The sequence below is a fragment of the Theropithecus gelada genome, chromosome 14, assembly GCF_003255815.1.
Source record: "Theropithecus gelada isolate Dixy chromosome 14, Tgel_1.0, whole genome shotgun sequence".
In the NCBI taxonomy this organism is placed as follows: domain Eukaryota; kingdom Metazoa; phylum Chordata; class Mammalia; order Primates; family Cercopithecidae; genus Theropithecus; species Theropithecus gelada.
This window is the reverse complement of record NC_037682.1, coordinates 114,305,911-114,322,710: the sequence shown is the minus strand read 5'-3', so window position 1 is coordinate 114,322,710 and position 16,800 is coordinate 114,305,911. Positions and strand designations below refer to the sequence as shown.

Below are 16,800 nucleotides of genomic sequence, written 5' to 3'. Positions count from 1 at the left end.
AACCAACAAATCATTAAGGAGTGCCAGCTACCTGTAGAACATTGTACTTGGACCTGCAGAAGGCACAGTTCATATGCTTTGGGAATTACTTCTCTATACATAAACAAATGAGTAAAAACAAACAAAAGTAAGATATGTCAAATTCTGGATCCATATATATTTATATCATAGTGTGTTCAGGGTTTCAGAGGCAAGAATGGTCTCTGAGGAGTGAGTTGGTCAAAAAAGCTTTCAGTGAAGATATTGGCCTTGAAGGGGAAGTAAGGAGAGGTGACAGGAGGTCTCCTCTTCCACCAGGGGCAGTGAGGATAAACAAGAGCAGGGTGATTGAAAAAGGATGATGTTTTCAGAGAAAAATATACATCTCGTAGGGACTTTGTAGATATGAGACTGCAGAAGTAGGTATTAGATGACACCTAATGAGGTGTTTGGGACTCATGCTCTGTGTTGTAGATTTCAGGAAGCCATAAAGGGTTTTAGAACACAGATATGCAGAGTGTAAAGGGATATTTTGATGGTAGGGTGCTGAAAGTGAACCAGAGGAGGGGAAACTGAAGTTATAATACTCCATGCAGGAGATGATGAGAGCCTGAATTGGGATGTTAACAGTGACAATGGACAGAATACCTGAAAGAGAAGACTCAAAAGTTCTTGGAAATTGACCGATTTTATACACGTGTGTGCATATGCATATACATATACACATACACATACATATATATATTTGTACACATGCACAGGAGTGATAGATGACACTAAGGTTTGGGGCCTGTGTGATGCTTTGGACAAGCTGATTTTGTGGGAGAAGGTGTTGTTTGGTATTCAGCAATGTTGAGTTTGAGGAAATCGCAGAAAATTCAGCTACAGACATATAGAAAATAGAAAGAAATTGAGACTAATGCTGAGGAGGATGTTCTGAAAATATAGGTATAGAAATATTTTGCTGGCCGGGCACAGTGGCTCACACCTGTAATCCCAGCTACTTGGGAGGTGAAGGTAGGAGATCTCTTGAGCCCAGGAGTTCAAGGCTGCAGGGAGCATGATCATTCCCCTGCACCCTGGCCTGGGCGACAGAGAGAGACCCTGTCTCTAAAAACAAAACAAAACCAGAAAAGAAAAAGAGAGAAATCTTTTGCCTTGTGGCAACAGGAACCGTCTTGGGAATGAGTAAACTCTTTAAGAAATAAGGGAAGAACGACCGGGAGCGGTGGCTCAAGCCTGTAATCCCAGCACTTTGGGAGGCCGAGGCGGGGGGATCACCTGAGGTCGGGAGTTCAAGACCAGCCTGACCAACATGGAGAAATCCCATCTCTACTAAAAATACAAAATTAGCCGGGGTGGTGGCACACACCTGTAATCCCAGCTACTCAGGAGGCTAAGGCAGGAGAATCACTTGAACCCGGGAGGTGGAGGTTGCCATGAGCCGAGATCATGCCACTGCACCCCAGTTTGGGCAACAAGAGCAAAGCTCAGTCTCAAAAAAAAAAAAAAGAAAGCAAAAAGAAAAAAAACAGGAAGAACAAAAGATGGAGAAGTAAAATCAGAAGTATATACACATTTAAGGAGTCAGAAAAGGAAGATAAGTTAATTGACGGATACAGGGAAGCAGTGGTTAGCAACAGATAACAGAACCAGGAAAAGTATGCCAAGAAGCCAAGAGGTAACTAAATCAAGGAGGGACAAGGGAGTGATTAACCAATCATGTCCTAAAGGGCAGAAAGGTCAAGAAAAAGGAGGACTGACAAAGGCCATTGAATTTATCGATTAAGAGGTTAAAATGTCGAGTGTTTATTCTAAATGCAGTGGATGATACTTACCGGTGGTCAAGTTAGGATCTTGAGTGGTTTGTTCTTTCTCTTCTTTGTCAATTTCCAATGTACTAGAATCTTCCATTACTGACACTAAAGTGAAAGACAATAAAACATGAGCTATGCATACATTATACGCATGTGACTATACACAACTGTAGTTAGATAAGTCTTCCCAGAGCAGCTTGGGAAGTCAAATTAAAAAACAGCACTGAGATCATTTTTGAACTATGGATTTCTTGTAAACATATTTGCAAATGACTGGGCTCACTTTGGCTTGTTTTTTTAAGGTAAATGTTTTGAACACTTACTCTGTGCCCGGCCTCAAACTGAGCACTTGGTATATATTATTTCTCACCACAGGTCTGAGAAAACGGAGATTTAGAGCAGTTATGTAAAGTACCTAAAGTCCTGTAGCAAGTAAGTGGCAAAGCCAATACATAAACTCTGTTTTACCTAACTCTAGAACCCAGCATTTAAACCATTATTTCATACTTCCATCCTGAATCAGGCCTGTTAGGGAGAAGGTCTTTAGGATGCTTCAAGATAACAACTCAACACCGAGGAATGGCATTCCAAGCTTTAATTATAAAAAACCTACTGCCTGAAATGCAGAAAGCAATGATTTTTATGTTGAAATATAGCTTCAGTTATCATTCAGACCTCTGCTTCCTCCCCATTAGAGGTGAGATGTACTATGATTTTTTTTCTAGGCAAGATAAATTATAAAAAATAAGAGACTGTGGGGTTTTTTTTTTGTTTTTTGTTTTTTTTTCAGATCTTACTGCTTATGTTTCCAATTTCCTTTTTTCCCTCTGCAGTTTCTTGCCTTTTAGTCCATTGCACAGCGCCACTATGTGGACCCTGAGGGGAATGAAGCCTCCCATTCTATTGAAAATGGGTATTAAAGGTAATAAAATCGTAGAAATGGAAAGCTGAAAGGAATTTTAGAAACCATATTTTTAAAGTCTTATGTATGAAAAAGAGAGCAGAAAATTGAGCTGTTCAGTAATGATGCAAGCCATTAAAAGTAACTAGATTCTAAACACGTTTACAAATATTGGATTATTAAAGCAAGTGATGTGGCTGTTCCACTTCATAATATTTTCAATTTCCATTGTTCTTCAAAAAATTGTATGGTACATATTGTATTTATCAGTGTTTAGAAATCCCAAACATTTACTTTTAAATATTATTTAGGATACACATTTTAAAAAATGTGATCTGATACTTAGAACTATGAACATGATAATGATCTGAAAGCCCTCATTCCACCAAATGAAATTCTTATTGACACACTACATGAAATGGAAAGAGAGTATGTAGGAATTTATGCCTTTCTGGATGAGGCTAATAGTCTTACTCAAAGCACCATAACCATTTCCTTCCTTCCTTCCTCCCTCCTTCCCTCCCTTCCTTCCTTTCTCTTTCTTTCTTTCTTTGTGTCTTTCTTTCTTTCCTTCTTTCTTTTCATTTGTAATTCATTTTCTGAGCAGCTGCGATTGCTGGATACTATGCTAGGTAAACTACAAAGTTAAATCAGAAATATGATCATTGCTCTGAGTTAACTGCTAGTGAGTTCACTGTCTAAAAAACTGGAATTATAATTCAGACATTCTAAAGTATTCTGCATTTGTAGTTCAATCCCATAATAAAAAATGACCTGAGTTATTGACAATCAAGTAATTGATGTGCCTTCAAAGGTGATTTTGTTATTCAATGACAACACCAAATCTCCAGCTTCTGTTTCTTTTCTCTTTGTTGATACCAACTCTGTGTTTTGTGTTTGGTGTGCTTTAGATGGGAAAACAAATAAATGAGTCTCCGTATAAATGAATTCAACCTTGTCCTTTACCGCAGAGGAAATTCAAATGTCACAGTCGTGAATGTGTGTGTGTATATGTGTACATCTCTATCTCAAGCAAACTAGAACTGAACTTGCAAGGCTTATGTCACCCTGAAGCCCATCCCACTAAGTATTCCAATGCCTGATGTGGTTCTACTCCTAGGATGCTACAAAGCTGGAGCCAGCTGGAGGGGGCCTGTATGGTCTTAGCAAAAATTAAAACAAAAAGTATTCTTAAAACTTAGAATGAGAAAAATGACCTTCCCAAGGAGGCACGATTTTTTAAAACAAGTTTTTATGATTTTGACACTTACCAGTACTGGTGGGCTGCTGTGGGTCTTGAGAGGATACAGAGTTTCTCTCCAGAGCATCTGAGGCTGTCTCTTCATCAGTAACTAGGAAAGGGGAAAAACAAAATTCTGCTACTATGGAGAGCAGTTTTACCCACATTGTGCTCAGTAAAAGAGATTGGAGAATATATTTGGCGGCTACCTGCTTGTAGAGCTTGTGCAGAAACCCCAGAACTGTGTGTTCTGCGGCTCCTGCTCTGGTTTTTGAATCTGTATCCCACTGAGTGTCCATCTGCTCACCTGCCTGGTTTAAAGCACAGCATGCTGGACCTCTGTGTGGTGGCAGTGCTAGGCAAAAGGTGTTCACTGTTTCTATCTGTGTCCTTCTATCCATCAATCAATCCCTCTGTCTGTTTATCTACCCATCCACCTATCTATCTATCTATTAGTTAGATGGCTTTGGAATCAGCCTCAGACTGGGCTGACTTCCAGTGCTGCTATTTACTTGCTCCTGAATGAGCTAGACAAGATACCAGATCTCTCTAACACTTTTTTTTTTTCTTATCTGTAAAATGGAGATAATGACAGCATTTACCTCTTCGAGTGTTTCATGAGAATTAGTAAGTTCATTTATATAACATGTTTAGTACAATGCCTAGCTATTTATTAAGCACAATGCTACATGTTATTGTATAATATTAGTCAATGCTTAGGAATGTTTCCAGAGGGTCAGCTTAGTATAGGTTTTACCAGTCATTGGACAGACCCACATCCGGGAAGCATGTAACAACTACGCCTGTCATTTTACAAATACTAATACTGACATGTCGGGCCAGGTGCAGTGGCTCACACCTGCAATCTCAGCACATTGGTAGGCTGAGGTGGGTGGATCGCCTGAAATCAGGAGTTCAAGACCAGCCTGGTCAACATGGTGAAACCCCATCTCTACTAAAAATACAAAAAACTAGCCGGGCATGGTGGTGTGTGTGTTTGTAATCCCAGCTACTTGGGAGGCTGAGGCAAGAGAATTGCTTGAACCTGGGAGGCAGAGGTTGCAGTGAGCCAAGATCGCACCACTGCACTCCAGCCTGGGTGACAGAGCAAGGAGACTCCCTCTCAAAACAAACAAACAAACAAACAAAAAAAAATATACACACACACACACACATATATGTATATGTGTGTGTGTGTGTATATACATATATATATACTGACACGTCACACGTGGTTCATTTTTTTATAAAATGTGTGAGTGCTTCCTGGTGTTTATTTAATCAAATAATTTTCCATGGTTTTGAAAATGTATCTGGTTGATCAAACATTTAAATGTATGAAAAATATAAAAATACCTGAATTGTGTGTAATGGCTCTGAGGAAAGAAAGAATTACTAAGGAAATGTTATAGAGATAGCAGTATAGACTAGAAGGCTAAAATGAACTCTGACCACACAGGTGCCAGAGAAAATTGAAGAAAGAGGAGAACTGCTGGCAATGAAAAGAGGGAAAACCTGGTGCTAGTCAAATAGAAGTACTGGGAACAAATTTTAAGAAGAATATGGGGCCGGGCACAGTGGCTCATGCCGTAATCCCAGTACTGTGGGAGGCCGAGGCAGGCAGATTGCTTAAGCCCGGGAGTTTGAGACCAGCCTGGGCAACATGGCAAGACTCCATCTCTACAAAAAATTAGCTGGGCATGGTGGTGCACCCCTGTAGTTCCAGCAACTCAGGAGGATCATCTGAGCCCAGAGAGGTCAAGGCTGCAATGAGCTGTGATCACACCATTGCACTCCAGCCTGCGTGACAGAGTGAGACCTTGTCTCAAAATTTTAAAAAAGAAGAACATCACTGGGACATATAGAATAAAATTTATCAATAGTGATTAAAATCTTCTAACATAGTATATACTATGTGAATTCAGAAAATTATGTTTATGTACAAGTTTTATCTATGCATATTTAAAACTAGGTTCTGTACTTGCTTTGATTTATCCTGTTAATTAACGAGCTAGCAAACTATTGTGTTTAGACTGAATGTTGTTTTGATTAGGTGAATACTGGCACATGATGATCTACCTCCCTAGTTGGTCAGAATATTGTAGACCTCTGCTATCCAATATGGTATGCACTAGCTCCAACGACTATTTAAATTAAAATTAATTAAAATGAAAATATATTCAAAATTTAGGCCAGACACAGTGGCTCACACCTGTAATCCTAGCACTTTGGGAGGCAAAGGCGGGCAGATCACCTGAGGCCAGGAGTTTGAGACCAGCCTGGCCAATATGGTGAAACCTGATTCTACTAAAACACAAAAATTAGCTGGGCATGGTGGTGGGCGCCTATAATCCCAGCTACTCGGGAGACTGAGGTGGGAGTATTGCTTGAACCTGGGAGGTGGAGGTTGCAGTGAGCTGAGATGGGAAGCGAAGATTGCAGTGAGCTGAGATAGCACCTTTGCACTCCAGTCTGAGCGACAAGAGCAAGACTCCATCTCAAAAAAAAAAAAAAAAAAAAATTACTTTCTCAGTTGCAATAGTCACACTTAAAATTCGAATTTTGGGCAACTTGTATCCACCAGTGTGAGCCTGACAACCTCCAAATGCTTAAAGACTTCTGATGAGATCAATGATGATATTAATGAATGTGATTCTGATGCTGAAATGTCAACATTTGAAAGTTCTGTAGAACTTAGTGAATCAGTATTTTCCAAATGACTAACACATAATGTTAGAAAAATCATGCCTGGGTGGAAGTTCTATTCAAAGTGCAAGACAGTTCAGTGGATTTTAATACAACAGTATGAAAAGTTAATTGACATGGGCCCAGCGACTAATCTTTAAGAAACTACTACTTGTTAAGTTTTGGTGTAACGTCAAAGAGGAACATCCACAATTATCTGAACCAGCTATTAAAATACTCTACCCTTTTCCAATTATAAATTTACGTGAGATTAAATTTTTATGTCTTTATTTAAAGCAAAATAACATTTTGGAAGAGATTGAATGCAAAAGTTACAAGAACCTAATTGTTTTCCATTAAGCCAGACATTAAAGAGATTTTCAAAATGTAAAAAAAATGACATTTTTCACACTAATCTTTTCAGTTTACAAAATATGCCTTTTTTTTTCATTAAAATATGTCATTTCTAGGCCAGGTGCAGTGGCTCACGCCTGTAATCCCAGCACTTTGGGAGGCCAAGGCAGGTGGATCACCTGAGGTCAGGAGTTCAAGATCAGCCTGGTCAACATGGCAAACCCCATCTCTACTAAAAATACAAAAAAAATTGGCCAGGTGTGGTAGCAGGTGCCTGCAATGCCAGCTACTCAGGAGGCTGAGGCAGAAGAATCACTGGAACCCAGGAGGCGAAAGTTGCAGTGAGCTGAGATCGGGCCACTGCACTTATCTCAAAAAATAAGTTCACTCCATCTCAAAAAATAAAATAAAACAAATATGCCATTTCTGTTAACATGTAGTGGACTTATTATTTTAAAATAAATTTACAGATACATATTTTTTAAATTTCTCAGTTTGAATTTCTAATAGGTAAATATTGACAGACATCACCTACATAAGTAAAAGTTCTTTGGGGTTCGCAATTGTTTTTAAGAGTGTAGAGATGTCCTGAAATCCAAAAGTTTGAGAACTGTTTTTCAAATATTTAAAAAATCCTGTCCCCCGTTAAGTAATAGAAAACCAAGATTCCTCATTTTAAGTACTAACAAGATGAAACAAACCAGGTGCAGTAGCTCATGCCTCTAATCCCAGTGCTTTGGGTGGCCGAGGAGGGAGGATAGCTTAAGCCCAGGAGCTCAGACCAGCCTGGGCACCATAATGAGATTCTGTCTCTATAAAAAACTTTAAAATTAACCAGGTGTGGTGTGTGCACCTGTAGTCCCAGCTACTCAGGAGACTGAGGTGGGAGGATCACTTAAGCCCGGGAGGTAGAAGCTGCAGTGAGCTGTGATTGCACCACTGCACTCCAGACTGGGCTACAGAAGGAGACCTTGTCTCAAAAAAAAAAAAAAAAAAAAAAAAGAAAGAAAGAAAGAAAAAGAAAAGAAAAGGAAAAAGAGTCAGGTGTGGTGGTTCATGCTTGTAATCCCAGCACTTTGGGAAGGAGGCAGAGGTTGGGGGATCGCTTGAGCTCAAGAATTCAAGACCAGCCTGAGTAACATGGTGAAACCCCATATACAAAAAATATGCAAATTAGCGGGGTGTGGGCGTGGTGGCTCATGCCTGTGCTCCCAGCCACTCTGGAGGCTGAGGCAGGAGGATCAACTTGAGCCTGGGAGGCAGAGGTTACAACAAGCCAAGATTGTGTCACTGCCTTCCAGCCTGGGCAACAGAGTGAGACAATCTCAAAAAAGAAAGAAAGAAATGATAATTCTGAAATCTGGGTGAGGTGGCTCATGCCTGTAGTTCCAGCACTTTGGGAGGCCAAGGAGGGAGAATTGCTTGAGACCAGGAGTTTTGAGACCAACCTGAGCAACATAGGGAGACCCTGTCTCAACAAAAAATTAAAAATTAGCCAGATGTAGTGGTACATGCCTGTAGTCCTAGCAACTTGGGGGGCTGATTGTGAACCAGGAAGGTTGAGGCTGCAGTGAGCCATCATCACACCACTGCACTCCAGCTTAAGTGATAGAGTGAGACCCTGTCTCAAAAAACAAAACAAAACAAAAAACCAAAGATAGCCTATTCAAAAATCTATTCCTGTTGCTCTGCTCTCTTTCTCCAAGCGTCACACTGTGGCTTTTTCAGAGGAAGGCACTTCTTTCCTCAGGACCACTCTAGTCCTGGTGCTGGCATGACTCTCACTTTCCCCAGGTCCCTCCGTGCAGAGCATAGGAATGAAAGGGGTCAGAACTCTTATGTGTAAACGTGTTTTAAAGCATCCTCGGCTAGTAATATTTTTTTCCTAATTGGGTGAACAAAATGTTTGTAGCATCTGTATGTCAATATAGTAGCAGCTAGCCAAATGGAAAAAACAGTGAACTAATGGAAGCCGTCAATAGCTGATGCTGGCGTTTCTCTTCGAATACCATTTGGAGATCTGGCAGTGAGTACAGCAAATAGATCACAAATAAAAATTAAGTCTTAGCCTATTATTATTATTATTATTGTTAGACAGAGTCTCGCTCTGTTGCCCAGGCTGGAGTGCAGTGGTGTGATCTTAGCTCACTGTAAACTCTGCCTTCCGGATTCAAGCGATTCTTGTGCCTCAGCCTCCCAAGTAGCTGGGATTACAGGCGCCCACAACCATGCCCGGCTAATTTTTTTATTTTTAGTAGAGATGGGGTTTCGCCATGTTGGCCAGGCTGGTCTCGAACTCCTGACCTCAGGTGATCCACCCGACTCAGCCTCCCAAAGTGCTGGGATTACAGGCGTGAGCCATCACGCCTGGCCTTAACCTATTATTAAAAACATCTTTAGCTATAATTTTGAGTCATGTAGAGCTATAGCCGTAAGGGAGGAGAACTGCCATTTCCCCCTTCATAGTAATTTTTGTAGATGGCTTGAACAGTTGCTGAAAATTAAGAACGCATTTTTTTCTAACATTGTTGGTTTTCCTATTGAAGAATCTAAATGTCTTTAGGAAGCTTTTAGATATAGCCTCATCCCCCACAGGCCCCGTGCTTCAGTTCTACTGCTGGAGGTGGGGGTGTGGGGTGGGGATGACTCACACCGGGGCGGGGGTGGTTGTTAAGGTTACTGTGCAGCTCAGTCTGTGAGTCCATGGGTCTTACAGTGCAGCTTCTGCAATGACTACTTTTGGTTTGGTGAGAAAGTGACCCGTGGAAAGTATGTGGTAGTCAGAGGGGGCCTGTTAACCGCAGCCACAGCCCCCATAGGGCAGTATGGCAGCTTTCCCACAGCGAGGTTCTCCTAAGCAAGCTTGACTTTCAGCATCAGCTTGATAAAAGAGTTTTTCAATAAATGCATTGTCATGCAACAGTTTCCTCTTTCACTAATGTGAGTAATTCCTTATACTTCAGGAATTGATTACACGAAGTACCTTGTAAAACAATGAAACTCAGAGTCCTACTAATTGCAAACTTCTTACAGGACTCATGCATCTTAAAGGATACCTCTTGGCTCAAAGAGTTGTGGACAGTTTTAAAATTATTTCTTGGACTTTTGGGGAAAGAATCACAGAATAGAGGTTCTGAGAATGGAGGCAACTCATCTTCACATTTAATATTGGATATTTAAAATGGTGTTCAACTCAGAATATTAACATGGTTAAACTAAAATCTTCAAAGCAATTATAACAATAAAATAAATCTAAACAGGAATTATGTCTTCATGTAACTGTGTGTTTCATATTGACATAAAATGATATTGACAATTTCAGTTTATTTCAGCTAATATTATCTCCTTCTGGGTCAAGTACAAAGATGTAGTATGATTCATATGATTGCTCCAAAAACACAACGGCAATAAAACTATTTAAAGTCATTATCAAAAAGCAAGCATAACACTATTTGCATATGGCGCTCTGCTAGGCTTTCTGCTTAACTGGGGTTCTTTTGAACATTGGAATAGTTGAAATTCCGTCACTCACCTGGAGAAATTTCAATCAGTACAGGAATTTGCTATTAGGAAGAGCTTTGTTGGCAGTAATCTCACTCTGAAGGACTTTGCCCACTGCATTTAATTTTGTTTGATAGTGTAATATTAAAGTAAATCAAAAATTATTAAAGAGAATCATTAGTTCTTCTTACCCAAATCTTCAAACCGGAAGGGTGCTACTAGTTTTCTCCCTTGCAGGCCTCTGTGCCGGATAATGCAGTCCACTGTTGAATTTTTGCCGTAAGTGTGGATTATGAGAGTGCTGGTAGTATTACATTTCTTCCCATCAGTTTCAAATTCATGGTGGGTTCCACCTGCGTAGCAATTTAAAGAGGTTATGGCTATTTAATGCTAGGTTCTACTAGAGGCCAATGGTCTTGACTTCAGGGCAAACATTAGATTTCTAACCTCATTCTAACCTCAGCCAGTTCCCTTGTATAGGCTTGGCTCTGGTCACAAAGGCAAACAGATGAATGAGAGTAGATGATGGTTTTCTACAAAGTTTTCACTACTGGAAATAAAAAAAATTCAAAGCTTAAGAAGGATAGCTTGATGTTGTTATGAAACACAAAGATCCAAGACCTTATTCCGGTTATATGAATAAGGCGAATTAAAGGGGAAGTCTTATAACGAAGCAGAATTGGCACTGCACTGGGAATCAGATCTAGGTTTAGGTCTTTTCTCTCTAGAACTCCATTTGACCCTCAGTATTCTCAACTGTAAAGGGTCCTTTGTAGCTCTAAGAATGTTGATTACAGGCCGGGCGTAGTGGCTCACACCTGTAATCCTAGCACTCTTGGAGGCCGTGGAACACCTGAGATCAGGGGTTGAAGACCTGGCCAACATGGTGAAACCCCGCCTCTACTAAAACTACAAAAATTAGCTGGGTGTTGTGGCAGGCGCCTGTAATCCCAGCTACTCCAGAAGCTGAGGTAGGAGAATCGTTTCAACCCAGGAGGCAGAGGTTACAGTGAGCTGAGATCGCACCACGGCACTCCAGCCTGGGAGACAGAGTGAGACTCCATCTCAAAAAAAAGAAAAAAAATTGTTCATCACATAGATATCAAAGGTAATGTCTGTTGAAAAGTAAGCAAACTATAAACAGTACCCAGGCATCATAATTAATTAGTTATTCTGTTTCAAAGGCTCAACCTCTAGGTGCTTTATTACAAGAATATTTTTAATCTGTCCTTGTGGGTATGACACAATATAGTACTATACAATATAGGGAAGATCATATCTGTTTCAATTATACGTATTATGTTAAATGTATTTTCAATTTTATATTTGGGAAAAAGTTCAGGCTCAGAGCTATTATACTTCTTTTTTTTTTTTTTTTTTTTGATGGAATTTTGCTCTTGTTACCCAGGCTGGAGTGCAATGGTGTGATTTTTTTGCTCACCCCACAACCTCCGCCTCCTTGGTTCAAGCAATTCTCTTGCCTCGGCCTCCTGAGTACAAGCATGCGCCACCACACCCGGCTAATTCTGTATTTTTAGTAGAGACAAGGTTTCTCCATGTTGGTCAGGCTGGTCTCGAACTCATGACCTCAGGTGATCCGCCCACCTCGGCCTCCCAAAGTGCTGGGATTACAGGCGAGAGCCACTGCACCCAGCCTGAGATGTTACACTTCTGTATTTACTTATTTTAGAAAATTTTGTGAAATTTGAAGAAGTCATTACAGTTCACTTTAGATTTTTACCTGTTTTAAACAAAAACATTTTCATTATCTGTGATTAGCCTTTCAAGATTGAGGCATAATGTTGATTGGTTTTAAGAATAATTTGTCTGGAAAAGAACTAATAGAATATTAAATGGTGTCTTCTGCCACTAGAGGGTGCCAAAACATTTAAAAATCTCCTGGAAATTTGAGCAGGAAGGAAGACAAAGAAGAGAACCATTTCTCCACTTACCGGACACCTCCACGCCATTCCCAAGTAGCCAGGTTATCTGCGGAGGGGGCTTGCTTCTCATCGCGGAGCACATGAGTACAACATGTTCTTCTCCATTTTGCTTTCTGATAACTGAAGCTTCCAGGATTGGCTTGAAAGGAGTTGCTAGAAGAAAATGGATTTTTCTGTGTTTAATTAGGTATGAGTCTGCATATCTCAACATGGCACAGAGCCTAATAATCTGTAGGTGATTGTTGTAGGGTATACTCTAATTAATGGGCCTTTTTTTTTTTTTTTTTAAAGACAGAGTCTCCCTCTGTTGCCCACGCTGGAGTGTAGTGGCAAGATCTCAGCTCACTGCAACCCCCACCTCCCAGGTTCACGCAATTCTCCTGCCTCAGCCTCCTGAGTAGCTGAGATTACAGGCGCCTACCACCACACCCAGCTAATTTTTGTATTTTTCGTAGAGACGGGATTTCTCCATGTTGGCTGAGCTGGTCTCCAGCTCCCGACCTCAAGTGATCCGCCCACCTCCACCTCCCAAAGTGCTGGGATTACAAGCGTGAGCCACTGTGCCTGGCCCATGTTTTTAACTTAATCTGTTCCAGAATACAGCCATGTTAAAGGGCTTTTATGTGCTTGCAAAGCAACTTTGGCTGAAGCCAGAATGTGTATTACTCCGTGTGTTGTTAGTCTCTGAAAATTCCCAAACAAGCAATGTAGCAACAATTCTTAAAATGTGATATATGAGGCCGGGCGAGTTGACTCACGCCTGTAATCCCAGCACTTTGGGAGGCCGAGGCAGGCGGATCACGAGGTCAGGAGATCGAGACCGTCCTGGCCAATCAACATGGTGAAACCCCCATCTCTACTAAAAATACAAAAATTAGCTGGGCATAGTGGCGCACACCTATAATCCCAGCTACTCGGGAGGCTGAGGCAGGAGAATCGCTTGAACCTGGGAAGGGGAGGTTGCAGTGAGCCGAGATCGCGCCACTGTACTCCAGCCCGGGCAACAGAGTGAGACTCCATCTCAAAAAAAAAAAAAAAAAAAAAAAAAGGTGCGTTTATCTTATAAAGGGCACGTTCGTCTTTTTCTTTATACCTCTGTCTTGGAAATACTTTTTAGTTAGGCTTGCTTCTTCCTCTTTCCCATTCTACTTTCACTTCGGTCCAGAACTGAACTCTTCCCCGTTTACTTAACTCACCCGCCCATCTGCCATCAAGACCTCGTAACGGCACTTCTTAGCTCCAAATATACATTAGATGTGTTACTTGTTGGCAATACGAAGATGAAAAAGATATGATTCAAGGAGCTAATAGTCTGGTGGTAGCTTCAGCCCCTAAACTGTTAATGAAAAGATTATGTGTTGAGGGCAATGACAGAGTATGCATGGGGTGTTAAGAGAGCCCAGAAGGGCACACAAGCAGCCGAGCCAGGATGTGTGCTCCCTTACAAAAAGACAACGTTGAGCTGAGTCACGGTGGTTCTCAAAACCCCCTCGAGAGCCACTCCTCCCCAGCTACTTTCCCATCATGCTTTTACCTATGGCAGGCACCACACTGCAGTAATTCAACAAGAGAAGTCTAAGACATTCATTTGTGTGATATGTGGGATGATGTTACTCAGAGATCAATAAAAAGCAATGTTTTTAATCGATCTGCTCTGCCACAAAAGACAAAACGAGTAAGGGTGGTAAGACACATACTGGACACAACTGATCATCTGTAGAACTGAGTAAGTCCTAGGCAATTAGGAGGCTGTCACTTCTTATCTGCACCTCCTAATCCCACCCTCCTACAGAAAAGAGGAATTGTTTGGCAGAGAGGATTTGAGCAGATCAAGCAGTGCAGCTACATCTGAATTCATTCTATCTTAGGATTTGCTGTCACGAGGTTCCACTTTATTTGCATACATGTTTTCCTTCCCGAGCTGGTGCGCAAACTCCTTATGGGCAGAGATCGTGCCTAATTCATCTTTGGTTCCCTAGAGCCTCACATGGTGCCTGGCACATGGTTGCAGCTCATCAGATACTAATTTTCTTTTCTTTTAGTTCCCTGGAGAGAAAATTTAGTTGCTGTCAAAGACAAATTTCACAAGTTCACAGTTCAGTCTAGGGCTTGCTTCTCAAAATGCTCTCTTCTGTTTCCTTTCAATACAAGATGGCAGAGGTGTCCCAGGCAATGCCTCGCTCTAGGCAACATTTTTAAACTAAAAGGTTCAGTTTAAAAATGACGTATCGTGTTCCTATCCATATTGCTCCCCTACTGGGTTTACTTGCAAGTACCTACCCAGCACAATCACTTTCACTTCCTTTGTGCTCACAGAGTCACTGTAATGTAAGCACTTGTACACGCCTTCGTCTTGCAGGGTTATGTTAGACACACTGATGGAGAGCTGATTGGCTGAGTGATGAAGAAGCTGGTATCTGGAATTTTTAAAAGCTGTACAAGAGGGAAATAGAACTGTTATGAGGAAAGGTATCTGATGGATCCTTGGTCTCTACCCACTAGATACCAGAAGCACCACCCACTTTCTACATTTGGCACAATCAAAACTATCTCCAGACGTTGTCCAGTGTCCACAGGAAGGCAAGATCATTCCAGGTGAGGACCCACTGAGCTAGATCAAGCCATTCTGCTGCAGAAACCCGAGAGTCCCTCCTCTCCTAGTTTACCAAAACCAGAAACAAAACAGCAAAAAGCATTGTGTAACAGAATTATCTCTATTTAAAATGTTTTTCTCTCAGAACTTTTGACAGTTAGTATTTACTTCTACTGGAATCTAGTATTACTAGTTGATTTAGCTTGAAATAACATATTTCTTTATGTTAACACATCAGTATCTAATAATGCTTTTAAAGCATAACAATTTTTTTTTTTTTTTTTTAGAGACAGAGTCCTGCTCTGTTGCCCAGGCTGGAGTGCAGTGGCACTATCTCGGCTCACTGCAACTGTCATATCCTGGGTTCAAGTGATTCTCCTGCCTCAGCCTCCCCCAGTAGCTGGGATTACAGGAGTGCTCCACCACGCTCAGCTAATTTTTTTGTATTTTTGGTAGAGACAGGGTTTCACCTTGTTGGCCAGGCTGGTCTTGAACTCCTGACCTCAAAATGATCTCCCCACCTCGGTCTCCCAAAGTGCTGGGATTACAGGCATGAGCCACCACGCCCAGCCAGCATGATATGTTTTAAGTGGCTCTGCTTTGTAAATAAGATTGAAATGTGTTTTAGACTTTTCCAAGTATTTGGGAGTTAGCAATATTAAATGGAGGTATAAAATGATCTAGGGTTTAGTAAAACCCTGCCTAATGTCAAAGAGATGAACCCAAGAGATTTTTAAGAGTCTTTTTCCATCTCAAGACATCTTGTACTTTCTTCATGTGTGTTTGTGAAGAGAGAAATGACTGTCCTCATTTCCACATTAATACATACTGTCTGTTTCTATTGCTTAAAAATCTTGATTTTGTGTTAAGACCAACAGGAGAAGAACAGCTATCTGGAAGGGAGCTTTGTAATGTGCCTTTGGATTGCTCAGATGGAAAATGAAGCAGCTGGCTTCCTATGTGGGGTGGTGGTGGTGGCTGCATGAGGACCGAGCTCCCAGTCAGTTGGCTGCCTGTCTGTCATTGTGCTGTGGTTGTGGGATGGTTACTGAGAGTGAAAAAGTGATGTGAGTGTGGAGTGGGGACATGGAAATGTGCTTTGTAATTTGAACCCCCTTTAACAACCATTCTAGTGGGGTTTCCATTTCACAGTTCCTGCCCCCAGCAAGCCACCGCGTCTATAATAACAGGCTTTGGAGGCATGATTCACGTGTAACAGTAGGTGGGCTGAGTTCACCCCTTGGGTGACTCATGCAGGCTTTCTGTCCCACCAACCTGTCCAGCTGGAAAATCCCTCAGGTTGAGGTCTGGTGGCATTTTTCTTTCTTTCTTTCACTTACCAGGATACTCATTTAAAAAAATGGTGAACCCTGAGGGGGTCAGCCACTGGAGGGAGGAGGACTTCGTCAGAGAAGTGACACACTTTAGAGTGAGCGTCTGGCCTTCCTCCACGGTGATGCTTTCTGTGTGGTTAGTCAGAGAGGCCTCTGGGGAGGAAGAGAAATGAGGATGGTCAGGCCTGGGGTGGCCACACTGTCTCAGGGATTTTGTCTCGTTCATTCGTTCAATCATGTATTATCTATTTCTTCTAGAAACCAAAAAATAAGCAAATACAAACAAAATGGGAGGGGAGAGGCAAGAACTGAGAGCAGGAGCAGTAATGACATCTCTTGAAGAAAGGGACCCTGGAACCAGGTCTGAAGGAAGGGGTAGGATTTTGATGAAAGAAAGGGAAGGTCGAACTACAGTTCTATCAGTGTTGGGCACTTGCTCTGTCATATGCCAGG

At 41.4% G+C, this 16,800-nt stretch overlaps 1 protein-coding gene across 1 annotated transcript in view; it reads right to left on the bottom strand.

Moving 5' to 3' along the window:
- CRTAM (cytotoxic and regulatory T cell molecule) overlaps positions 1 to 16,800 on the bottom strand; it is a 33,571-nt gene that overhangs the window by 5,753 nt on the left and 11,018 nt on the right. Inside the window, exons 2-7 of the mRNA XM_025357038.1 lie at positions 16,354 to 16,500; positions 14,701 to 14,853; positions 12,430 to 12,573; positions 10,669 to 10,830; positions 3,969 to 4,049; positions 1,818 to 1,901 (exon numbers count right to left, since the gene is read on the bottom strand). Coding sequence (XP_025212823.1) covers positions 1,818 to 1,901; positions 3,969 to 4,049; positions 10,669 to 10,830; positions 12,430 to 12,573; positions 14,701 to 14,853; positions 16,354 to 16,500 — 771 coding nt within the window. The remainder of the gene's footprint in view (positions 1 to 1,817; positions 1,902 to 3,968; positions 4,050 to 10,668; positions 10,831 to 12,429; positions 12,574 to 14,700; positions 14,854 to 16,353; positions 16,501 to 16,800) is intronic.